General features: G+C 42.1%; 1 protein-coding gene across 1 annotated transcript; it reads right to left on the bottom strand.

The window, feature by feature from the left end:
* Positions 1 to 692: 692 nt before the first annotated feature.
* On the bottom strand, positions 693 to 25,210 carry LOC115164079 (nuclear receptor subfamily 6 group A member 1-A-like). The gene is made up of 9 exons (XM_029716193.1): positions 25,159 to 25,210; positions 7,021 to 7,272; positions 6,538 to 6,593; positions 4,105 to 4,274; positions 3,400 to 3,633; positions 2,900 to 3,154; positions 1,423 to 1,544; positions 1,111 to 1,263; positions 693 to 977 (listed from the first exon to the last, which is right to left on the bottom strand). The coding sequence occupies exons 1-9, from the start codon at positions 25,208 to 25,210 to the stop codon at positions 838 to 840; spliced, it is 1,434 nt and encodes a 477-aa protein (XP_029572053.1). The 3' UTR covers positions 693 to 837.
* Positions 25,211 to 26,864: the final 1,654 nt, after the last annotated feature.

Raw genomic sequence — 26,864 nt, 5'->3', positions numbered from 1 at the left:
AAACTTTGCATATCACTTTGGTCAAAACAATTCTCATTCAAGCTAATAACAAATTTCCCCTACCCCTGCAACTAAATTTGCTCTGCAGTCTATTATTGTAGAAAATACCCATATGCTTGTTTTCCATGAAGATCCCACAATCCCACACAATTTCACCTCACTGAAAGACAAGGAATGTTACATTGACCAGGCCATCCCTACAGGATGTCTGTTTGTGGATTGTATGAAAGAGTGTACAAAAATACTACAAGAAGTGAGAAAATACACCAGTACTAGTGGGAAATTCAGAACATTCATTTGTTGATTGTGGGGTTGAATGCTTTTCTATCTTTGGTTCAAATGAATATGCAGCAATGCCTTTGGTCAATGTAATGGTAAAGGCCGATTTATCATCTATGATTCAGGAGTTTACAGCATTTACAGGGATTTGATTTAGACTGGGCAGCCTCTTAATTTCAAAACAGCGAGAAAAAGGTACCTGAAAAAAGCAACATCATCTTCCTGAGGTAGTCTCAAAACACTTGTCATCTCATTTATACCCGTCCCCATTCCGAATAAAATAAATCGTAAAAATCTAGTTCTAACAATGGCAACACCGACACGTTGAGCAATCGGATACATATTTGTAAACTCCAAAGACCAATGCATCTCTGTGCATTTAGTTTGAACAGAAGCATGTGCACAGCGTAAATCAGCATACATTCAGCTCTGTCGTGTAATAAATATATAGAGAACAAAAATTGCTTGTCACATTCACAGGAAGGGGGACCAGTCCCTTGCCCCACCCCCCAGGCAAGATCCTTGTCAAGGGGCGGTCCTGGGGCCGGGGTGCGGGGCTCAGTTCCCGGGGGAGGTACCAGTAGTAGTCAGGCAGGGAGAACTTCCTGTCCTGTTGCTGATGAAGCTGGATTTGCAGGAGTGCAAAACTGCTTTAAACAAGAGGGGGAGCTGTTCCAGAGGAACGTTCACCAGTTTCCCTGGAAAAAAACACGTTTTTTACAGGATGTGAGTACAGAACAATTATCCTATCGCCTACCTTGCTATGGACCTTTATATTAGCATGTCATAAAATACAACGCCCTCCATGCCAATCCCCATGCCCCAACTTACCTGCCATGAAACGGATCTCTGGCAGACACATCATGATCTCAGGGAAGCGTTTGGGCTGTTGAGGGTACTTGTACTCAGTGTAGTCCTGACACACGTACCAGTAGCGCTTGTTCAGTTGCTCCAACTGGGAGACGTTAGTCAGACCGCGGATATCTGCACAGACAGGAACTCATTGAGGACCTTAGCTATATGTACTGTATGTGTGACGTTTTCATCCTTTTTATTTAATAAAGCATTTGAGCAGCAGAGCAGTTTTTGAAGTCCTGTTGGAACAGTGCTGTGTCTGGCTGGCTGTGCATGTGTGTGTGTTACCTTGGTTCAAGAAGTTGATGGCTTTCATGCAGGCGTACTCCTCGTTGCTGACCTTCAACTGGTGGAACTTGCGGAACAGATAGATCAGCCTCTCCATCAACTCCATGCTATCCTCACTGAACCTTGGGGGGGACGCAAACAAAAACATGGTGAGATTGTGAAATGTGACACACACAAAAACAAAACATACACAAAAAAAACCAAAATCAACAAGACTTCCAGCTCTCATACACACTCGCACACGCTACAGAAGTGGAAGACTTCAAGGGAGAACAAGTTAAAATAGAGTAGAATCATGGTAATGTGAGAGTTGATTCATAATAAGAAGATGAGGGGAAATTAAAGGGGGAGAAGTGGATTATGTCTGATCCCCTACAAGTGATTAGGGACATTCATCTCACTAACTAAACATTTCCTGTAGCTTTAAGCAGGGGCACAATTTTGGTTTTAGAAGCGGGCGGGGGGTCAAAATGTTTTTTTTTTTTCTCTTCTCCAGTCAGATAAACACTCCAAACAGTCTACCTGACCACTCAGAGACGTCCGCATGGTCCTAAAGCCAACTGTTGCCTCGTTTTGTATCACATTCCAATGATAAAACAGGGGGGGACAAAAATGCAATTTCAGAATGTGGGGGGAGGCATGTCCCCCCATCCTCAGTGAAAAATTGTGGCCCTGGCTTTAAGGAGCAGATACTAAAACATGTCAAACTGAATAACTGATCTCATCGATCTCCATGCCTGTCTCTACACTACAGCTCCCCTTAGATCTGGGTCTCTTTAACTAATATCTTTAGTACATGTGCCTACACAGCGTTTAGCACTTCTATAGCTAGTCAGACACCTTCTCCTTCAATGGGAAAACTGCAGAAAAATGGGCTACTGCAACACAACCCAGCTGTAAATTCAATAGAAAATTAGGAGCAAGTGTGCCATAAGGTCAGATAACTCTGGTCTGATTTACACACAACTAAGCCCCCACAGTATTATGGCCAATCTAATACTGTATTTCATAATGGCCCAGACTGTGCTAGCCACAGTCCTGAGGAGTTGTCTGCTTCACGGGCCAGTTCATTTGGCACACGTCCAATGCCAATATACCCATGTGTAATGGTAGAGACATCATAGCCTTTAAAGATAGTGAACTGACAGTGTGGAATGATGGTCACTATAGGAGGTTGTTGTTGCAGAAGGAAACACAACTCAACATTTGACATGATCCCCTCTCTTTAGAGCCCTGTTCAACCACCACACCTCCAAAAATACTACAATAACATAAGCCTAAGTGAGCGAACAATATTGCATTGTAACCTCTGATGCATGAACACCAACACCAAATAAGAGTAGGGGCTCTCAGATAAATGGTCTCTTTCCATACATTGATAGCAAAATAAACCTATGAACGCATGGCCGGCGGGTATGGTCACCCCCAGTATCATTGTTTAACACTGACAGTGATCCCACTGCCTGGCAGTACTTGCCCCTGCAGCTCCTCATCAGAGGGAGTGTACTTGGCGGTGACGTCAGCCAGGTCTCCGAAGATCTGTGCACTGTAGATGGTGAGGCAGGACAGCAGGATCAGCTCCTGCCAGGTAGAGCTGAGTAAACAGGTGTAGTCCTCGATAGACAGCTCACAGAAGAACGGCAGCTTCTTGATCCACGAGATCTGACGAAAAAGCAGCTCGTCGGCCAGACGACACAGCAGCGCAAACAACTCCACCTGAGTCACCTTGTACCTGACATACATAACAGGGAGACAGAGAGACGCGGATGTGAATATCAACAAGATTCATAACAGCATGCTGTTCAGGGCCAGGAGCTTTGGCTGACCTGGTCAAATGGTCAGAAAATTCCTATTGTAAAATGGAAGACACATTTCTTAAACACATTTCCGAATAGATGTCTGCTGAAATTGTTATGTGAAATACATGCCACACTTCCATTGCTCAGCAGAAATGTCAGGTTAAGCAGGCCTACTCACCCGTCCTCTATCAGCATGGGGGTGGCCAGTGGAGCCAGGTCTTCTGCAGCCACAAGCTGCATCACCAGGGGGTGGGACTGGGGGTAGAGGCTGCGGGGCTGGGGGGCCAGCAGGCCTGACTGGGTAGCGTAGCTAAAGAGGTGAGGTAGCAGCTGGTAGGTGGTGTTCATGGGGGTGTTGATGTACTGGTCCCTGGCAGCAGCCGTGTAGCCACCACCCATCTCTAAAGAACGACTGGACAGAGAAAACACAATGGTCAGATACTCATTCAAATAAATACTGTACTTACACTAAACGCCATCAATTATGTTTTGGTATCTCATAAGTGTGCCTTTGTTGTTGAGATTTTATGAGTAACTGTTTCTATGCACATCTAACATAATCAGAGTACATGGTTGATTTAGATACATTGATGGTTACACAGAGAGATGTAAATACCACTATGTTTGGCCTTGCTGCTTGCAGATAGACACTATGCATGTCTCCAAGAACAGCAGATAATGGGCTGAATTCAATCTACAGATACCCCTGCTGTGTCTCAATAGATTGCATTCAGGCATTCTTTCGGTAGAAAACTTGGCAAAAACTTGGCTAAAACTAGGCAATGAGGTGTTACAATGTCAGGGGCAGTTAATTATCTCATACATGGACTAACTGCTGACAATGTTTACGATGCTCCCTCATGTAGACGAGTCGCTAACTCACTTGGATGATAGAGTGGAAGCAGGTGATGGCTGGTTGCCCTCGGAGGCGCCGTTGCTAGGGGAACTGTGGTCACTACTGTCACCGTTGTTGCTCCAGGTGTGCTCCGGCAGACTGGCTTCCTCCTTGAACTCCTGTCCCGACATGATCCGCTCAATCTCTTCATCTGTGATCTGAGAGAGAGAGAGAGAATGAGAGAGAGCAGAGAGAGAGGGAGAACAGAGAGAGAGAGAAGGACAGAGAAAGAACAGAGACAGAAGGTTGGATTGAGAGTGAGAGTAAGATACATCTGAATTGATTAACATAACACTGTTATCCAGGGTATAATTATCCTAGGAAAACTTTTTCCACAGAGGCACAAGGAAACACACACACACACACACGTTTGTTTGACTATTCTTGTGGGGGCCAAACAATTGATTGATTTGATTCCCATTCAATATCCTATTTTCCCTAACCCCTAACCCTTAACCTAACCCTAACCTTAACCCTAACCCCAAACCCTATCGCTAACCCCTAAGCCTAAAATAGCATTTTTCCTTGTGGGGAGTGGCAAAATGTCCCCACTTTGAATGTTCCTCCCAATGTTCCTTGATTTACTATCCTTGTGAGCACTTCTCATCCTCACAAGCATAGTAAAACCAAAAACACACACACACACACACAGACAGACCATGGCTGTCCTTACCACTTCATAAGCACTATACAGAGAACATAATCTACAAAGCCATTTGCAGAGCATTAGCATATCAAGACTAAGAGCCTCTTCACACTTACTACACATTCTTTAAAAATACCATCGGCTACTTCTATTACTTAAATGTAAACTTGTGTACTTGCTACGTCTCAACCACTACCTCTGGAGGTAGCTCACAATACTCACCCAACAGTTGCCCTCCTTAAAGCAGGGCAGTGTAAACAGAATTGTCTGGTTGAGCCAACACTCCTACAGCATAAATGGTAATAGCAGAGCAATGTTTTCGAAACAGCTGATATGTACAGACATTTTCCTAATGTTTCAGACTTGTTTCATTGAGTTTTTACCTGAAATTGCAGTAACAGCCTGCTACATTCTGAAATTGTCGCAGTAGCTTCCGTCTGCACTGAGCCACATAAAACTATGGAAGCCCATCCCCACCACCAAAAACATGTCAAATGTAGATCATACAAATAGGATCTGTTTTTGTGTTTTTCATTTGTAACGTGTGGTGATTTCAATGGTGGAACCACAGGTCCCAGAGTAGTAGGGGGAACATGTTTTCCTGGGGCCCAGAGTTTTTCCTGATCTGGTAGTAGGCTAACCTAACCAACTCCGGACCCTAGTTGTAGCGTATTAAAAAGATATGTCATCACTATTGTGTGGATTGATTAATTCCAGTCAATAATTTTGAATTAAAAATGCCTAAGTAGCCTAGCCACCCGAAGTCTGAAAAGAAATAAATTTGATCACATTCACATTTTCTCAGAACACAAATAAATGGCCTTATTTTAGGCTATAAATACATAGCTTAAGCGATAAAAACAGGATAAAAATGTAACCTGGTTTGTTGTAATGTTGTACGGTAGGCCTACTGTACTTTTATATTCGTATGAGAGGGTTAATTGTTCATTTCTGATAGGCTAATGTGACTTGATGAAGACATGATGTTATAGCAACTCTGTGCTTATGTCTTGAAGCTAAAATGTATTGAGTGTAGCCTACCAACGAGAAAATAAACCCTTTAATTGTCTGCACATTGTTGTCTTATTCAAGACTGTAATATGGTTTGGTTGCATTATTCAATAGTGTAACATGTTTAAGAAGAAAACTATATGTCATTGTTGAATAGTTTGTGCTTACTGGATAGTGGCTACTGTGACATTTACGGTGAATTTGAGCAGCGGAACAAGAATGTCGCGTCACCAGAAATGTAACGAACTGTAAGGCAAGGGTGAAATGTGAATTGAAAAGTAGTATTTTCTTTTAAAACCCCGCTCCTCAGACATTCCTTTATATCTCCTTCAAGACATTTTCCCTGATATGAGATTTGACGATCAATCCACACCAATACGCATTCTTTCACACACTTGCTAATTTACATGCATGCATTTCAAAGCAATATAATTTAGTCTTAAAGGCAATTACTCTATCTATCTTGGCTATGCCTAAATGACTATTGAAAAGCATGGCTAATTCTCCATCTAATATTAATGGCATAGATGGAGCATTGTAAATAATGACTGGTGCTGCAAGCAATAAGGGATGCTGATTTGCCCAATTACCTTGTTCAAAGCTAGCTAATGAAATTCTAAGTGAATATGAACATTAAAAAATCACTTTCAACAATGGGTTCTAAGCTAATTCAACTGAAATGGAACGGATTCAAATTCTGAAAAATCAAAGGCACTGTTGGAAACTAATAGTTAGCTGTAGTAGAGTGCACAGTGAATATTTACCTGGACAGGCCCAATACTTTTGTTTCTCCCTCCTGGCATCCCATCTTCCCTGATTGCTGGAAAACACAAGGAACAGCCATAAGCACCCCAACAAGATATATGGGGAAGAGGTGCAGGGCATACACAACACAAAGTACAATTAAAATAGTATGTTTGGGTTTCATAACACAAAGTCTAATTCCTAGGGGGTTGTGATGGGAACGTTTGTACTATGGCTCCACCTGGTGGTGGCTGCTATGATTGTGCCGCAGGAGAAAATCAAGAAATAGTAGAGTGAAACGAGAACATTCACTTACCCAGTCAATCCAGCAGAGGGCACTAGCTACATAACTACAGAGCTGGGGGGTCTGATTGAGAGCTGAAAGTTCTTGGAGCTATTCTAATTTAATCTGTGGTTCTAGAACAATCTATGGTTCTAGTACAGTAAATTATAATGTGTGGCTCTCATCTGCTTGTCAATCTGCCTCTTTGGTCTCCCCTTACCTTTGCGGTTCATTCCCATCTGTAGACACTTGAGCAGACGGCAGTATTGGCAGCGGTTGCGTTGCTTGCGCGACATTTCGCAGTTTTTGTCTCGGCTGCATCGGTACACACGCTTGTTGCAGATGCTGCGCTTGAAGAAGCCCTTGCAGCCCTCACAGGAGATGATGCCATAGTGCAGGCCTGTGGCGCGGTCTCCACAGATAAGGCAAACACGTGGGTCAGCTGCATCATCTGACAAAAGAGACAGAATGACTGGTTAGAGCAGAAGACAGAACAGATATCTGACACATACACTACATGACAAAGTATGTGGACATCTGCTCGTCAAACATCTCATTCCAAAATCATGGACAATAACATGGAGTTGGTCCCCCCTTTGCTGATATAACAGCCTCCACTCTTCTGGGAAGGCTTTCCACTAGATGTTGGAACATTGCTGCAGGGACTTGCTTCCATTCAGCCACAAGAGCATTAGTGAGGTCGGGCGTCTGCTAAATGACTAAAATGTAAATGTAAAATGTGTAATACAGCTCTAACCATCATACTGTAACTTAGGGTCGCCAACCAGTGTGTAACCAGCTGAATGTGAGGAAGAATGAGCACAGACATCTTATGTTTTATTTAGTATGTCTGAGAAGAGAAAGGACCAGGCTAAAGTAACACATGCTGGCCTACCTGGTGATTAGTTTACAGGCTCTCCTTTCTCTGAGATTGACACAGTGACAGCATCACGTAAACTCTTCAGAGTGTCTATAGTCTAACACCAATCAGTGAAACCTGACTAGATTCATTCCGATTTCAATAAATATAAATTACATTGAAACACAAGCCCACATAAGGTCTACAAATCAGTGAACATGCTGGAATTTGTGAGAATGGAATTTATTTGTGTTTAAATATATCAGACCAACTGTTTATTGATTCTTCAACTAGTAGTTTCATATCACAGCTGTCTTATAAGACAAACACAGTGCATACCATTAACAGAGCCTTCATATTTCAGCCTTCAACTTGTTTCCTCGAAGGGTACATGGAGCAGCTTGTTTTTGCTGAGCGTTTCAAAATAGGAAATGTTGTATAGACGGCCAAGTGAGGGCAGTAATTTGGAACACATGTTGGGGATATTTGGGGGCTTGGGTAGAGGCTAGAGGGAGGGGCTGCCTTCGAGGAAGTAGTGGAACAGCATGTCCCAAATGAAGCACATTCAAAAATAATAGGTTAAATTACACAGTGTTAGCAACTTAACAACATGTGGTGGCCATGAGAGACCCAGATGTGAAAACAGAATAAAGACAATATACCTACACTACGTGACCAAATATACGTGGACACTTTCTCGTCAAACATCTCATTCCAAAACCATGGGCACTAATATGGAGTTGGTCCCCCCTTTGCTGATATAACAGTCTCCACTCTTCTGGGAAGGCTTTCCACTAGATGTTGGAACATTGCTGCAGGGACTTGTTTCCATTCAGCCACAAGAGCATTAGTGAGGTCAGGCACTGATGTTGGGCGATTAGGCCTGGCTCTCAGTCAGCGTTCCAATTCATCCCAAAGGTGTTCGATGGGGATGAGGTCAGGGCTCTGTGCTGGCCAACCAAGTTCTTCCACACCGATCTCGACAAACCATTTCTGTATGGACCTCACTTTGTGCACGGAGGCGTTGTCATGCTGAAACAAGAAAGGGCCTTCACCAAACTGTTGTCACAAAGTTGGAAGCACAGAATCGTCAGTCAGCAACAGGTGTGGCTGAAATAGCCAAATCCACTCATTTGAACGGGTGTCCACATACTTCTGTATATATAGTGTAGCTTACTACAGTAGCCCTTAGCGCCAAATACCAATACCACTGATGCTAAATTGCTTTAGCTTCACATTCATCTCTATATAGTGACAATAGGTGTGTATGTGCATACATGCATGCTTGCTTGTATGTGTCTGTGTGTGCATATGCTCCAGTGGGTGTGTGTGTTGGAGTTTGGATCGTAGAGATATATACTTAAATCTAGAATCCTTAGTTGCTACATCTATTTTTGGACCTATACATTTATGATATATATCAATTGATTCATGAATAGAATAACTTATAAATGCCTAATGAGCTAAGTTTAACTGCCGTACCCCATCAGAACCCAGAATATTAGCTTGTTTTACTCCAATGTTTGTAAACAATGTAAATGTAAACAAACACGTTATAGGCTCAAATCATGATTAAAACTATAGCTTTGATATCATGTATGGCCAGTCCTTGCATCCATAGCCCTGTCTATGAATTTGAGTGGTTACATTTCCCCAGGCCCATCCCTCAGCTTTGTATCAAAACAGAGGCGTCCCCACTCCTGTTTCACTAAAAAGCTAAGGGACGGTGATGGAGAAATATAACCACTCTCAAATTCATAGACCGAGCTGATGATATCAAAATGATAGTTTTGAGACTATATACAGTGTTTGATTACATTTACTTTGTTTACATCTTATATTTTGGGTTCTTATGGGGAACGACAGTTGAACTAAGCTCATGAGGCATTTAGAAGTTATATTCTTCAAGAATCAATGGATACATATTATTCATTTGTGTTACCCTATCCACCAACACCTGTCCAAAAATGTATGTAACTAAGGATTCTAGCTTGAAATGTATGACTTACAATTCTCTGGGAACTCCTGACATTCTTAGTTACTTTGCTAATCACCATAGAAACTGCACAATCTCCAGACCAGCACACTTCGAGGACACCAAAAAATATGTTTAAAAATCTTAACTGGAAAAATCCCCATCTACCTCTAGGCTAGATGATAGAACTCACCATGTTGGCAGAGAATAAATGAACCTAAATTCCCTACTCTCTGCTGTCCACAGTGTTAGTGCTACCCTAGCCCAATAATGGACTAAAGGAGCCTAATGTTACTCCGTATAATCCAAGGACCTTACACATTCTGTTTAAAGGGTGAATTGGCTCTGGCAGCCAAAACAACCAAATACTCCATCTAAACGTGAATAGATTCTCAGTTGCGGTAAGGTTCTAGCAAAATAAAACCTCTTAACTTTGATATTACATCAAAATAATTTCACAAATGCAAAATATACACTTACTGTACACTGTTTTAACAGTTGCAGTCGACAGTATTTTTCAGTGACAACACGTTAGTGGTGTCAGTCTTCCGTTTACAAACATATCTAATAAGCACAGGTAGTTAACTGTTTTCCGTAAACAAGCACTGAAACATGGAAATATGGCCGTGTGAGAACCCTAACCCTATAAAGCTGTGTAGTAATTTAACATTTTGTTTTTAGAAAATTATTTCTCACTGATTTGAAAGATATGTTCCTTATGTTTCCAAAACCGTATCACAAACGATGCGTGTTAACGTTTAGAACAAGCATTGGGGCTCTTAACAGAACTCCCCCGGCCAGAAGATACTATCGTCAATAGGCGCTGAAGGTAGCGTCTATGAATGGGCTAGTGCTACCCTATCCACTATCCACCAACACACAACACACCCCTCAACCCCCGCACCATCCCCCCTCATAAAAGCTCTGAACAGATGGGTTGATACCATGGTTACAGTGAATAGCCCAGCGGAGCAAAGGCTGCCTCCAGTTGGAATGTGTCCATGTGCTGATCTGTAGCATGGCTGGCTGAGCTCACAAGATAACACACAACAACTCCACCCTCACTGGCTTAGCTTCCTAACTATGATATCAGTTACCAAGACAGCCCATCCCAATTTCTGTTGGTCAGTTATCAATGACATGGGGGTTTATCGGCAGACTCAACAGCCTTGGTTTCTCAAATGGCTGCCTCACCTGGTTCACCAACTACTTCTCAGATAGAGTTAAATGTGTCAAACCTGGCAGTCTCTATGGGGGTGCCACATGGTTCAATTCCCGGGCTGACTCTTTTCTCTGGATATGTCAATGATGTTGCTCTTGCTGCTGTTAATTCTCTGATCCACCTCTACGCAGACGAAACCATTCTGTATACTTCTGGACCTTCTTTGGACACTGTGTTCACAAACCTCCAGACAAGCTTCAATGCCATACAACACTCCTTCCGTGGCCTCCAACTGCTCTTAAATGCTAGTAAAACTAAATGCATGCTTTTCAATCGATCGCTGCCCGCACCCGCCCGCCCGACTAGCATCACTCCTCTGGACGGTTCTGACCTAGAATATGTGGACAACTACAAATACCTAGGTGTCTGGTTAGAATGTAAATTCTCCGTCCAGACTCACATTAAACATCTCCAATCCAAAATTAAATCTAGAATCGGCTTCCTATTTCACAACAAAGCCTCATTCACTCATGCTGCCAAACATACTGTAACGGCTGTCTTCGGGTAGAGAGGACCAAAACGCAGCAGGAATGTGGATGCTCATCTTGAATATTTAGTGAATGTAAAGTGAACACCAAAACGAAGACCGACAGACCGACAGTTTAACAGGCTATACACTTAACAGCAGTGCTAAAGACAACTACCCACAAAATACCAAACCAAACACACACCTATATATAGGACTCTCAATCAGAGGCAACTAGAAACACCTGCCTCCAATTGAGAGTCCAACACCCAATCCTAAACATAGAAAAACTAAACTAGACAGAACGTAGAAATACATACAAAACACAAACCCTCTGCCACGTCCTGACTAAAACTAATACAATTACTCCCTCTGCTGGTCAGGACGTGACACATACCCTCGTAAAACTGACTATCCTACCGATCCTTGACTTCGGCGATGTCATTTACAAAATAGTCTCCAACACTCTACTCAGCAAATTAGATGTAGTCTATCACAGTGCCATCCATTTTGTCACCAAAGCCCCATATATTACCCAGCACTGCGACCTGCATGCTCTCGTTGGCTGGCCCTCACTTCATATTCGTCGCCAAACCCACTGGCTCCAGGTCATCTATATGTCTTTGCTAGGTAAAGCCCCGCCTTATCTCAACTCACTGGTCACCATAACACCCACCCGTAGCACACGCTCCAGCAGGTATATCTCACTGGTCATCCCCAAAGCCAACTCGTCTTTTGGCCGCCTTTCCTTTCAGTTCTCTGCTGCCAATGACTGGAACAAATTGCAAAAATCACTGAAGCTGGAAACTTATATCTCCCTCACTAACTTTAAGCATCAGCTGTCAGAGCAGCTTACCGATCATTGCACCTGTACACAGCCCATCTGTAAATAGCCCACTCAACTACCTCATCCCCATATTGTTATTTATTTTTGTTCCTTTGCACCCCAGTATCTCTACTTGCACATCATCATCTGCACATCTATCACTCCAGTGTTAATGCTAAATTGGAATTATTTCGCCACTATGGTCTTATTATTGCCTTACCTCCAAAATCTTACTACATTTGCACACACTGTATATAGATTTTTATTTTTTCTATTGTGTTATTGACTGTACGTTTGTTAATCCCATGTGTAACTCTGTGTTGTTGTTTTTGTCGCACTGCTTTGCTTTATCTTGGCCAGGTCGCAGTTGTAAATGAGAACTTGTTCTCAACTGTCCTACCTGGTTAAATAATGGTGAAATAAATAAAAATAAATACCTCAAGAATCTGGTTGAGAGAATGCCAAGAGTGTGCAATGCTGTCATCAAGGCAAAGGGTGGCTACTTTGAAGAATCTCAAATATTAAATATTTCGATGGTCAGCCATCAGAAGCTAGATGAAGGGATCTGCCATTCAACTGTATTAGGGTAACATTTTGGAGTGACAGTGGAATCAACCAGTCACATTTTGACTTAATGGGTGGGACAACTAATGCTAGCCAGAGCAAGATGAGCTAAAATCTAACGAAGGAACATTAAATAAACCCAGTCAAAGTTTTTCAGCTAGTTGGACGTCAAAATTGCACTGATAAACAATGGCGAATTGTAGTCTCCTCGTCCTTCTGCAGCTTGCCTGCTAATACATGCTTGCCCCAACCAAGCACCAAAGCTAACTGGCTAAAGTTGGCTAGCTTGCTAGCGAGCTACTTCCACACATAAATGAGAGAACACCTCACTCTGACCATTTTACTCGCCGTAGCATATTATCTAGAGCGTTCTTGACTAACTATAACTTAATTTCCCCTACGTTTACTGAGACCAGTCATATTCAGTGGGTGTTGCGCGTTCGGAAATTCATCACTGGTTCTGCGCTCTGGTACACTCAGACGAGAGTGCTCAGAAATCGGAGTAGAGTAGTGACTTTGCGAACGCATGAGATATGCTAACTGGATAAAATTCATTGAAGTTCTTGCTAGCTAACCAAATGACACCTGCATCTCTAGGTGTGTATAGCCACCGAAAAATGATATGAGGGGAAAAAGTCAGTCACTCCCCCACTCCTCCAATGGCATGACATGACATCCTCCTAGCAGCTAGCTAGCTATCAAGCTAACGTTAGGCTCTGTGTTTTTAGCTTGCTACATAAATAGATTCGCTAGCCTATTAGCCACGTTATGACTGACTTGTGATCATTTCCCTTGCTAGTTTGATTGTATTGACATTCCCAGTGCTAGTCACATTCATCTGTTTTTGTCCATAATATTGAATCATTGAAACTGAAACAGTACATCCCAAATGGAGGCAGCAAACAATGTACCATGCCAGCTGTGATTTGCAACCTGATAGCAATATTTTTTGGATTACCAAGAAATGTATTGGTGAATTATATTAATCATGCATTAAACTGGATCCATCTATTCTGCCTACAATGCCTTAGTGTAAGTTATGGAACACTGAGTCAAATAGAACCTATTTTTAAAACGTCTTATTAAGTTGGTTTTGTAGCATAAACTGGGAAATGTATATTTTTTACTGATATTATGATTGTCTGTTTGTTTCATATCTGCAAAGTAGTTAAAATGCTGTGAGTTCCACTTTAAACTTTAGGTCCAACTTTGTGTGCTAAACATCAAATGCTTTTTGCAATGGGAAGTAATAGTTGTAAACTTTGATTGGGAAATGGCTAATGGTTGAGTTTTTGTATTCTTATGATTAGGACCTACTGGCTTATTATGTCAGAGTTTATGGACTGTTTATGCTTTAACATCATGCTGTGTGTGACTGTTGTCTTCCATCGGCCCATTTACACTGGTGTAGTGGTGCCTGGAGAAGTGTGTATACTCTAATTCTGCCAAAAAGTTCCCAAACGGCAACAATGCAGAAAATCATGTTTGCCTATGATATTCTGCTGAAATTAGGCCATGTGTGAGGCACGCATGTGAATATATTCACTTGCCTTGTGACTGTGTAGGCTACTTTGTGCATGATTTCTCTATTATATTACATAATTGATTAAAAAAAAAACGGAAATATCCCATTCACATAAGTATTCAGACCCTTTACTCAGTACTTTGTTGAAGCACCTTTGGCAGTGATTACAGCCTCAAGTCTTCTTGGGTATGACCCTACAAGCTTGGCACACCTGTTTTTGAGGAGTTTCTCCCATTCTTCTCTGCAGATCCTCTCAAACTCTGTCAGGTTGGATGGGGAGCATTGCTGCACAACTATTTTCAGGTCTCTCCAGAGATGTTCTATAGGGTTCAAGTCCGGGCTCTGGCTGGGCCACTCATAGACATTCAGAGGCTTGTCCCGAAGCCACTCCTGAGTTGTCTTGGCTGTGTGCTTAGGGTTGTTGTCCTGTTGGAAGGTGAACCTTTGCCCCCGTCTGAGGTCCTGAGCACTCTGGAGTAGGTTTTCATCAAGCATCTCTCTGGACTTTGCTCCGTTCATCTCTACCTCGATCCTGACTAGTCTCCCAGTCCCTGACGCTGAAAAACATCCCCACAGCATGATGCTGCCACCACCATGCTTCACCGTAAGGATGGTGCCAGGTTTCCTCCAGACATACAGAGTTCAATCTTGGTTTCATTAGACCAGAGAATCTTGTTTCTAATGGTCTAACAGGCCTTTAGTTGCCCTTTGGTAAACTCCAAGCGGGCTGTCATGTGTCTTTTACTGAAGAGTGGCTTCCGTCTGGCCACTCTACCATAAAGGCCTGATTGGTGGAGTGCTGCAGAGATGGTTGTCCCTCTGGAAGGTTCTCCCATTTCCACAGAGGAACTCTGGAGCTCTGACAGAGTGACTATCGAGTTCTTGGTCACCTCCCTGACTAAGGCCCTTCTCCTCCCGATTGCTCAGTTTGGCGGCTAGCTCTAGGAAGAGTCTTGGTGGTTCCAAACTTCTTCCATTTAAGAAAGATGGAGGCCACTGTGTTCTTGGGGACCTTCAATGCTGCAGAATTTTTTTGGCACCCTTCCCTAGATCTGTGCCTCAACACAATCCTGTCTCGGAGCTCTACGGACAATTCCTTCGATCTCATGGCTTGGTTTTTGCTCTGACATGCACTTCTTCTTCTTCTATGATATTATGGCGGTCCACAAAACAACATTAAAGGTGCATGCCGCCACCTACTGTGCTGGAGTGTGTGGTCAATCACGGTTTACAACATTTATATATCCTCCTACCTAAATCAGTTCTTCTGAAAAAAAAGAGCCCTACTAACTTCTAATAGACCCTGCCCCACTCCCAAAATCACTTCCAAACTCCCCCAACCCCGTCCAACATCAATGACCCTACACTTCAATTTTTCCCTCTCTTCAACATACTTACAACAATATAACAACACAACAACGCATGCTCCACCGTTTCATCGACCATACACTCCAGACACAAACCATTCCCATGCTTGCCAACCAGATGTAATAACAAGTTCAATGTATAATGTCCTAGGCGCAATCAAGCAAGCACCACCTATTTCTTCCTAATCTGACCTTTGAATCTTGGTCCACTGACCTTTCTTTGGAGGGCATATAAATGCTGGCCCTTGGGCTTAGCGTCCCATCTCTTCTGCCACACATCTATCAAAATGGCTTTCATCTTACATTTGGCCTCACTTCTACCCAGTGGAACATTAATATCAATTCTATCTTGTTTCAAAGCTTTTATGGCTAACTGGTCTACAATTTAATTTCTGACATGCACTGTCAACTGTGAGACCTTATGTAGACAGGTGTGTGCCTTTCCAAATCATGTCCAATCAATTGAATTTACCACAGGTGGATTCCAATCATGTTGTAGAAACATCTCAAGGATGGTCAATGGATACAGGATGCACCTGAGCTCAATGTCGAGTCTCATAGCAAAGGGTCTGAATACTTATGTAAATAAGGTATTGCAAAAATAGCTAAAAACCTGTTTTCGCTATGTCATTATGGGGTATTGTGTGTAGATTGATTAAAATCTATTTTATAATAAGGATGTAACGTACCAAAAAAGGGAAGGGGTCTGAATACTTCCTGACTGAATGGAAGCTTATAATTATTTGTTTTTTACTCCACTGGTCTCGGGAAGAAATTACGAGTCCTCACTTTCTGAGACCAGGTCAAGACCGAGTACAAATGTATCTGACACCGAGACAAGACCAAGATACTCAATATGTTGTCCGAGACTGTGACAGGTCTCGAGTACTACAACACTGACTGCAACGTAATCAGAATCCTGCTATACAGATGTAGGATCTTAATTTGAGCCAGTTTGCTACAGCAGGAAAATAATCCTACACCAACAGGACATTTTTATTATTATAATAATGAACTGGTATTTTTGTAGGGGTTTGATACATTTTCCGTAAGGGTAAATCAAGTCTAAAATGTCAAAGTGGTAAATACTTTGTAATTAATTTAAGCATCAGCTGTCAGAGTAGCTTACAGATCACTGCACCTGTACATAGCCCATCTGTAAATAGCCCACCCAACTACCTCATTCCCATATTGTTGTTTATTTTTGCTCCTTTGCACCCCAGTATCTCTACTTGCACATTCATCTTCTGCACATCTATCACTCCAGTGTTTAATTGCTAAATTGTAATTATTTCGCCACTATGGCCTATTTATTGCCTTACCTCCCTAATCTTACTACATTTGCGCACACTGTATATAGACTTTTCTATTGTGTTATTGACTGTACGTTTGTTTATCTCATGTGTAACTCTGTGTTGTTGTTTTTGTCGCACTGCTTTGCTCTATCTTGGCCAGGTCGCAGTTGTATATGAGAATTTGTTCTCAACTGGCCAATCTGGTTAAATAAAGGTGAAATAAAAAAAATATATATATTTTTAAATTACAAACTTCAGATGCCTTTTTAAACTTCAAATACACTACATGTTTTAAATGTCCTGCATTGCATCAAATTAAGATCCTACATGTGAAAGAGGTGCTATGTGTCCAGTTTTGCTCTAAGCCTACTATAAGAAGTAGAGTGGGCTTTCAGAGTCCAGAGTAAGGTTCACGTACTAGAGCTAATTAGCCAGAGCAGGAGGAATGTATGGGAGGATAAAGCCTCTCCCAGATCTACTGAATGGTGAATTGAAGACCTCTAAATCCCAGTGGGATTACCATTTAAATGGTATGAGGTTTAAATTCTTTCTCCTTAGGAAGCTCCTCAGAGGTTGTCATACTGTACACACACACACACACAATAGGGTCACTCGGTTCCCGCCAGCAGATTATAATTTAATCATTAGTTAATAACGTGAACACACCGGCACCCTGAAAACAGTGAGGAGCTTTTACTCAACACAAGCGTTGTTGAAGTGAGCAATAGATTTTTTAGTGACACGACTCCAATTTTTGGTCTTCTATATGGAACACTCATGTAATGACTGTATCACACTGCCATACAGATAACAATGTAGTACAGAGAGACTCAGCTGAATTAAAAAACAAGGCCTGTCAGAAGTAAGTCCAGCAACATACATATTTACATTTTAGTCATTTAGCAGACACTCTTATTCAAAACAATTGGGATTATGTGTCTTGCTCAAGGGCACATCAACAGCTTTTTTACCTAGTCAGCTTGGGGTTTCAAACCTGTGACCATTCGGTTACTGGCCCAACGCTCTTAACCACTAGGCTACCTGCAGCCATATATGAGGAGCATCAATTTGCTTTCACACACTACTACATATTGCAGCATGTAAGCACTTTATGTCCAGAAAATGTTGATGTCCTATATAATGATTCCATATGAAGTGACTTTAGCCTGATAAAAATGGGCTCTTGGAGCACAATGAGGACAGAAGCCTGTGGCCCAAGGAAGGGTGGAGGTATCAGAGAAGGTTCAGCTTGAGGTTTAAATCAAGAGCCATTCGGTCGTTAAGCCCCTGTGCTGTGTGCTAAACAGAACAACACCTCCACTAAGCCTGCCAGAAAAGAAGACAGGACCCACATACTTTCCCCCTTTGTTTCAACTGAGAGCTCTCTATATTCTGTTTCTCAAATTGGCTGCCACCAAAAGGTACTCTTTTTTTGGGCATACTGTATACGGATCTTCCTCTGCATTGTCTTGCTTATAAGTTCTAGATCACCAATACCATGTTCTGTTTAGCTATTTTACTTCAACACAAGCTGTGAGAGCACGTAAAAGATTTCATTGCCTTAAAGCAAGTCTAAAAGATCACATGGTTTTACGCTATGGATCCTCTCCTCCTCAATAAGCCATTTGGCTGTCTTACTTTAGCACATGAATGCATCAAAACCATATATTTCATTGAGCATCCCATGTGAAATGCCTGACTTCCTTCAATGAAAAAAACACAATGACCGTTAGTTTCCTTAATTCACGCCAGCAGGGGCTTATTTGCCAAATATGTCACCCTCTCTTTCAAGTGCATGGCCACCATATAAACAACCTGCTTCACACCTTCACACACTTGATCTCAATGTGTCACGTCAAACTCTGGCTCCGCCTCACATCCCCATTGTATGGCAGCCAGTGGTCCAGTCCGTCAGACTGGTTCCATCCTGGTTCTGGTCACCCTCCCTTCCCCCGGCTCCTCCTGGATCATGTGACCAGGGTGATAAATCCACAGTAACGGGACAAGTCGAAGAGTTGTAAAGTCAGGCCTTTGCTTCATCTTGAACTCCACCCTCTCTCTCTGCAGCCTGGTTCCTGAGACCCTCACCTCACCCAGCCCTCCCACTGGGCCCATTAAAGCCTGCATTGTTTCCCAGGGGTCAGGCTGGGTTTCATTTCAAACTTTAACGCAAACCAGGAAATGCAACGCAAGCATTTTAAACCAGAGTCAATGGACAAGAGACATTCCCAAACACCACTCCTGTTTCACACTGATCCAATAATGATATTGGCCTACTTACAACTACATTAGTGAACTAGATGCACAAGGTAACGTTTGGAGTTAATCCTTTCAGTAATCTTATTTCAGAAATTATAACAATACTCCTTATCAACAGGTTTGTTTATACTGGGGGAATAAAATTGAAATTCAAAAAATGTAACCACCCCCTTTTGGTCAATTTGTTAATGAACTGAGCATCTCTTTTGATTTAGCTCCATGGTTTCTCTCCCCATGTCCTATTACCTGTGCCATGCTGAGAAAAGAGACATATAGTGGCAACATCTTCCCTTTGTCAGATTCCCAGTCAGACAAAGGTTGATGGAGAAGCCTTTGAGTGGGTGACACTGGGACAAGGCCTGCTGAAGGGTATTTCACTCAGCAGTTTTGTCTTGTGTTTCCATTACAATCATGCCCAGCTGAAAGGGAGCAGGGGTTGAATGGAGCTCCTGTACTTTTCCACTGTTCCCTCCCTCCCTCTTTACATCTCTCTCTACCATACTCACTCCTTTAAATCAAATTGTATTAGTCATAAGGTGAATGTACCAATTTGTAAGTCGCTCTGGATAAGAGCGTCTGCTAAATGACGTAAATGTAAATCTAAAACATGCGCCGAATACAACAGGTGTAGACCTTACAGTGAAATGCTTACTTACGAGCCCCTAACCAACAGTGCAGTTTCAAAACAAATATGGATAAGAATGAGAGATAAAAGTAACAAGTAATTAAAGAGCAGCAGTAAAAAATAACAATATATACAGGGGGTGCCGGTACAGAGTCAATGTGCAGGGGAACCAGTTAGTTGAGTTAGTATGTACATGTAGGTAGAGTTATTAAAGTGACTATACATAGATGAGGGGGGGCAATGCAAATAGTCTGGGTAGCAATTTGACTAGATGTTCAGGAGTCTTATGGCTTGGGGGTAGAAGCTGTTTAGAAGCCTCTTGGACCTAGACTTGGCGCTCCGGTACCGCTTGCCGTGCGGTAGCAGAGAGAACAGTCTATGACTAGGGTGGCTGGAGTCTTTGACCATTTTTTGGGCCTTCCTCTGACACCGCCTGGTATAGAGGAAAGGGTGCATACTTTCTCCTAACTAAGTACATGCCGACTCACTCTCTCTCCCGCTCTTTCTCTCTATCTCTATGAGACAGTAAGAAGATATAACCAATTTGCACCTTTCCAACAGTCAGACACCATGCTGTTTGGTCTCTCCTGTCTACATAGTGTTATGTTCATTTATGCAGTTGCAGATTTAGCTCATAGTCATGACAATGGTGGCATGTTGACATCGCATACTTTACTGGATAACATTTAAACCCCCCTCACACAGTACTGTCTCTGGGAAGCAGGCTGAGATCTTACCAGGGATTACAGCCTGGGTCATTAGCATTGGGTAATTACATTCTAGCCAGATACCATGTTAATTCTATGCTAATTAATACTATATTAGTCACTAGTTTATAAGATATTTCAGAGATAACATTATTAAACAGTATTAAAGTCAATCCAGCTCATTCCCAAAATATTGATTAAGTACACAAATAAGCCAAAAATGTTGAGTTTCTGTAACAGCATAAATGGTAATGTTGTCTTGCATTCTCTTGTGCCCCTAAACAGCAACAGGTTTGAGACAATAGATACTGAGCTCTGCTGTTGTTATTTCTATGTTTTCTCCTGGCAACTTAGACATACTGCCGTAACACAAACACATTCATTTGAGTTCCTTGATGAATACATCTAAAGGTACATTTAATAATAAAATAAATAACATGTTTTATTGTCACATACACCAGATAGGTGCAGTGAAATGCATGGTTTTACGGGGTCAGCCATAGTAGTACAGCGCCCTTTGAGCAAATTAGGGGTAAGTGTCTTGCTAAAGGGTATTCGTAGCAGCAACCTTTCGGTTACTGGACCAATGCTCTAACTGCTAGGCTAGCTGCTGCCCTTTTGAACAGGTCTTTGATCTCAATATTAGAATGTAATCAATATTCATTGACGTGTTTGGTTATTTCTCTGTATAGCTCCTTGGGTTCTTAGAAGTGGCTACAGTTACAGATCCCTAAAATCCACCAAGAAAAAGCCACTCATCTAATTTCAAAATTCAACATAACCTGTGACACAAATCTAATTGATTCTCTTCACAGACTGGGGCACACTATGACTGAGCGATTATATAATTGCTATAGCGTTCAATAAAAGTCTAAATGTTAAGTTTCAACCAACAGGTAGCAAACGTAGGACATTTTGCATTTTTAAATATCATTGCTTTGTTATCAAACATGAGCGTGCAGGCAAAAGTCCAGTGCAGCAGTTTGATATTGTGCTTGTTAATGCGGAGCCTTAACAGTCAGCACAACCTAATATGAACCAAATGGTGGTATTTAACAACACAGGTGCTTGCAACATTGGGCCATTTAAACCCCCCCTTTAATAAAAGTATGTTTTCCCCAGCACTCCTATGTATTACTGGGGGCTTCCCAGAGGCTAACAGGCTCAGCAGCCTAACAGGCTCAGCAGGCTAACAGCCTCAGCAGGCTAACATGCTCAGCAGGCTAAGAGGCTAACAGACTCAGCAGCCTAACCGGCTCAGCAGACTAACGGGCTCAGCAGGCTAACAGGCTCAGCAGGCTAACAGGCTCAGCAGGCTAAAAGGCTAACAGACACAGCAGGCTAACAAGCTCAGCAGGCTAACAGACTCAGCAGCCTAACAGCCTCAGCAGGCTAAGAGGCTAACAGACTCAGCAGGCTAACAGGCTCAGCAGGCTAACAGACTCAGGAGGCTAACAGGCTCAGCAGGCTAACAGCCTCAGCAGGCTAACAGGCTCAGCAGGCTAACGGGCTAACCACCTATCTTTTCCATTACCAGACCCTTCCGGTCTCGGGAAATACAAACTATAATGCACTTGCTATTATTTCCATGTGTGTGTGTGTGTGCCTGCGTCTAGAGGGGGGGTGGCTTGACTATCTAAATAGACTTGATCTAACTAAAAACAGCACCTAGAATAAATAGATTTGATCTAACTAAAAACAGCACCTAGAATAATATCCATACTATGCATAGGAACAAATTATTCATCAGAGAGGGATTAAGAACAATCAATAAAGTGATCAGGTCAAGCTATGGCCTTTTTTCATAGGGAGTATCAGATGGTGTTCTGTGTGTGTTAGATTTAAAGTGTGTATGCATCGGGGGTGGGTACTGGCAGTTAAAATAATACTCCCCTTGGAAACAAAGGTCTGAGATATGGAGGACTTGATTTGGTTTGGCTGGATCAGAACTCACATAAACGTTTAAATGAAATGAGGGGAAAGACCCTAGAACGCCATATTAAGCAGGCATTGGCTATATTTAGCCTGTACAGATGCCACAGTTCCTGACCTCCCCCACTGTTATTGATCTTCACAAGTACAGCCTCTATCCCACTACCCCCGCATCCACAGGCACACACATAAGCACAGGCGCATTCCCCCCACCCAGAATTTGTAAGAAAGGGGACTTCCTGCTTGGATGAGCCATGGCAGGAGTGAATTGGTGTGTTGAGAGACAGAGAGAGGCATCAGCGGGCTCCTTTACATGATGAAAGACTGAGTGGATTTAACCCTCCTTCAGCTGGAGAAGAAACACAACTTCCAGAGCTGACAGGATAGGATTAGCATGCGGAAATGGAGTGGATACAGTAGCCCCTCCCTTCCCTGAAAAGACAACACATAAGAGACAATAGGAAACATGAGACAAATGTTCCAAGAGAATTCGTAAACGGAACAACTCAGCTGATGGCTATGTTATGTTATGGTTAAACCACTAGACAAATGATCACAATGACTATCACATGCCAAGATAACCATTATCAAACACATAGGGCTCAGCAAAGAGCTCTTGATCTGGTTGTCTCTAGATAACAGGGCCAGCTCCAGGCATAAGTGACATAAACAGTTGCTTACACAAGGTGCAAGTTCGAAATTTGGTTGTGCATTAGCAGTTTTTCTCTTGTTTTGTCAGTCAATGACAGTCACTCAATTAGCCATGTCAGCTAACAATTTTTAGATTGGTAAGTTAGTCTAGCCAGTTATCTAAAAATGTAGTAGTCATGGCCGAATACTGACCGGGCACATGCCCAGGGGCCCTGACCGCCAAGGGGCCCCCAATGATTTTGTTGGTCACTCTCAGTCAGATATCAAGGCGTAAGTCATGGCAAAATGTGTAGAATTGCAGGAAATGTGCTTTAAAACTGCCAAAACATTATCCCCCCCATGGCAAAATGGGTAGAATTGCATGAAATTTGTTATAATATTTTACATTTTCTCTCTGCCCCATTGCAGAATAAGTAGAACTGCAGAAAACATGCCTTAAAACTGCAAACATTTCTCTCTGCCCCATTGCAAAATGAGTAGATTTGCATGAAAATTGCTATAAAATTGCACAATTTTCTCTCCGCCCCATGGCAAAATCTGTACAACTGAAGAAAACTTGCATTAAAACTGCCAAATATTCTCTACGCCCATGGCAAAATATTTAAACTTACAAACTTACTTTGATTTCGCTCAGGGCCCTCAAAAGGCTAGATAGAACACTACCTGGTGGTAACCATGGTAGCACTGAGTGATGGGTCATACAGGTGTAGTATATTAATCAATCTTTTGTTGCTGAGAATTGGAAATGCAGATGAGCTTCGTGTTTTACATAAATTCAATGAAAACCACCACTAACACATGGTTATATTAACAGTTTTGCACTTTCCATGTAGCCTACTTTCGGCCAACTAATAGCCTAACCAAAAATAATGTAAAATGATGTACAAAATGTTCAAATGCTGTTGCTGCATTATTTTGCTGTGACAATATAAGTCAAATTAAGATCCCACATCTGTATACTACTCATGTTTCAAGAGGTTTGGGGTTTCAAAGGAAACTAATAGCGGACCACAATCAATGTATGGAGGCTTTTATCATTGAAAGCAGAACAACTGATTCCACATTGAAAAAAAACTCCCCACTGTGTCCCAAAAAAACACTACATTGATTTGTAACTCACCTGGGAAAGAGAAATGTGACAATCCCATTGACTGAGAACATTGCAAAGGTTTGAGTCATCTACAAAATCCAAAGACGTGATAGTTAGTAGGACTGACTGAATGGATTGGTTTGGGTCTGTAAATGAATAACTACAATTTCCTTCACCATTAACTTACACTTTCTAAAGGGATTTGTATCAAAATGAAACACTGATGACTCTTGCATGGCACATATAATCTCAAGTATTCATTAAAAGGTAGTAAGTACACTCTGATATGAATTCAAATGAGGTGAAATAAAGTGAAACTGTGTTAGGTTTAGAAAGGTAGTCAGAAATTGGCCAACCCAGGGGTTTAACACTGCCCAGTAGAGTAATCCTAACCTCTCCTCCATCACATAAACAATGCTGACTGGGGACAAAACCTTTTCCAGATGGGCCACAGACACAGACCACAGATCAATACATTTGTTACCCCACTCAGCAGTACACAACAGCACCAAACTACACATACCAATACCCACTCTACTACACATACCAATACCCGCTCTACTACATTCAAATTAACACACATTGAAATATGGCAAAATACGCTGAAAAGATGTGAACAGTCCTCAAATATGTATTCACTAATTCATGAAAATGAATTGATTATTCAACAAAATATAGTAACAAATATAAGCACACAATCCCCTACAACTATCAAGTCATTTATTTCATTACATATATGTATATCTTGGAAAGTACAGCTGCAACAAAAGTGACAAACTGGTCACAATATCATTACATAATGGGTTTGTAACCAGTCTTTTCTTTCCGAAGAAGAAAACACGAAACTAAGAAAATTATTTGACAAAACCATTGATTAGCCCTTCAACTAAATGCTAGTCAGTTCTCTCATTTATACATCCGGATGTAAGGTTGCTTAAAGTATTGGCCATAAAGGCAATAGACCCAACCCCTTTCACTCTCCCATCCTCTCTTACCTTCCCATGTATCCATTTCATGCTTCTCCCAGTTTGCTGGGACGCCATTCATGCACAGATTCCGCTAAAGAAAAGCCACAGGGCATGGGAGCCTCATGACTCTTGTCCTTCTCTCTCTCTGTCTCTGTCTCTCTGTCTCTGTCTCTCTCTCTCTCTCTCTCTCTCTCTGACAGACAACCTCCTCCGTCTACAGCCTGTCCTCTCTCTGAGCATAGACTCCTAAGCCAACACCACTGGTCACTTTACTGCCTGGTCACATGACCACATAGTTCAAGCCCTGGGGTCACAGCTTGGCTTGAGGTCCAATGATGGTTAGGGGTTATCTGAGTGGAACTGATGGTCCTATTTTCTCTGCTGTTGAACAATGCTCCCCCTGGCCAAATTAGCCTCCCCTCCCTCTGCCTCTGGCACTTTCCACAGAGGACCAAAGTGCACGTCCAAGCATAAACACAGATTCAAGCTGACAACATACACTGACATTAAATGATCGAGTCATTTCGTCAATAGAAGGCAAATAGAGTTAGCCAAGGTGTCAGTAACTAACCAAGGTGTCAGTAACAAACCAGGAACAGTGCACTTGAATGCTAATGCTTAACAAGTGTAAGATATTAATGATAATTATGTGTTCCTGCAGGTGATGACAATAATGAGCCACCATTTATTGTCACAAAATGAACCCACAAAGCAACATTACAACATACAGCCAATCAAACAGTTCACCAATTAATTGCTTGGTATAGTGTACTGCTATAACTAGTTCTAAGTGAACTAAGTGAAATGTCTTTGTTTTTTTGCTATACCATCCAATTGATTTTCCTCCTTCATCCCTCCAGTGTCCTCTCCAGGAAGCCATGTTATGAAGTGTCCAGTTCTGAACCAGTGGACCACGTACTCTACTGTTACCCTGTTACCCTAATGATTCTCTACCCTGTACCCTCTTCTCCTGGGGACCTCACACCACCAGTCACCCTTGTCCTGTCCAGTCAGGTCTCAGCCCACCCTCCTGAGCTCCACCCTGCTAATACTGCAGCCACTTGTTCACTCTCCCACAGCCCCACATACTCACAACCCACAGCCCACTCCCAATGTCGATGCTAATGAACTACCTCAGTAAGTCACATATAAGAGGCTTAACACATTCAAATGCCATGGAGGATAGGGAGAGACTGATAGAGAGAGAGGCAGAATACAAGGACAGAGACATTCAAATTTTAGCATGTTTAGGTGGGGTGGATAATGACCATTGTTCGTAGTAGTAGTAGTACTAGTATCAAACATAGCAGTAGTAAAATAGCAGATTGCTGATCCATCAACAGACCTGCTCTAGTATTGTAGTAGCCAGAGACAAGTCTCGCAGTCTCCCACATTACAGTAATGTCAAGGTATGTGAGGTAATATGTACATGTAGGTAGAGTTATTAAAGTGACTACCGTAATTTCCGGGCTATTGAGCGCACCTGAATATAAGCCGCACCCACTGAATTAAAAAAAATATATTATTTTGAACATAAATAAGCCGCACATGTCTATAAGCCGCAGGTGCCTACCGGTACATTGAAACAAATTAACTTTACACAGGCTTTAACGAAACACGGCTTGTAACAAAAATAAATAGGCTTTAACAAAACACGGCTTGTAACAAAAAATTAGCAGTAAACAGTAGCCTACCAAGAAAGTCATTGCTCCAGACCAAGCTCCCGTGCAGAA

Source organism: Salmo trutta, chromosome 27, assembly GCF_901001165.1.
Source record: "Salmo trutta chromosome 27, fSalTru1.1, whole genome shotgun sequence".
In the NCBI taxonomy this organism is placed as follows: Eukaryota; Metazoa; Chordata; class Actinopteri; order Salmoniformes; family Salmonidae; genus Salmo; species Salmo trutta.
This window is presented reverse-complemented; position numbering and strand designations above follow the sequence as displayed.

Excerpts from the sequence above, each read along its gene's own strand:
- LOC115164079 (XM_029716193.1), bottom strand. The coding sequence starts at position 25,210 with ATGAATGGCGTCCCAGCAAACTGGGAGAAGCATGAAATGGATACATGG. Across the intron at positions 7,273-25,158 it reads TGAAATGGATACATGGGAAG|TCATTCTGTCTCTTTTGTCA; the intron begins GTAAGAGAGGAT and ends TGCTCTAACCAG. Across the intron at positions 3,155-3,399 it reads CCCATGCTGATAGAGGACGG|GTACAAGGTGACTCAGGTGG; the intron begins GTGAGTAGGCCT and ends TATGTATGTCAG.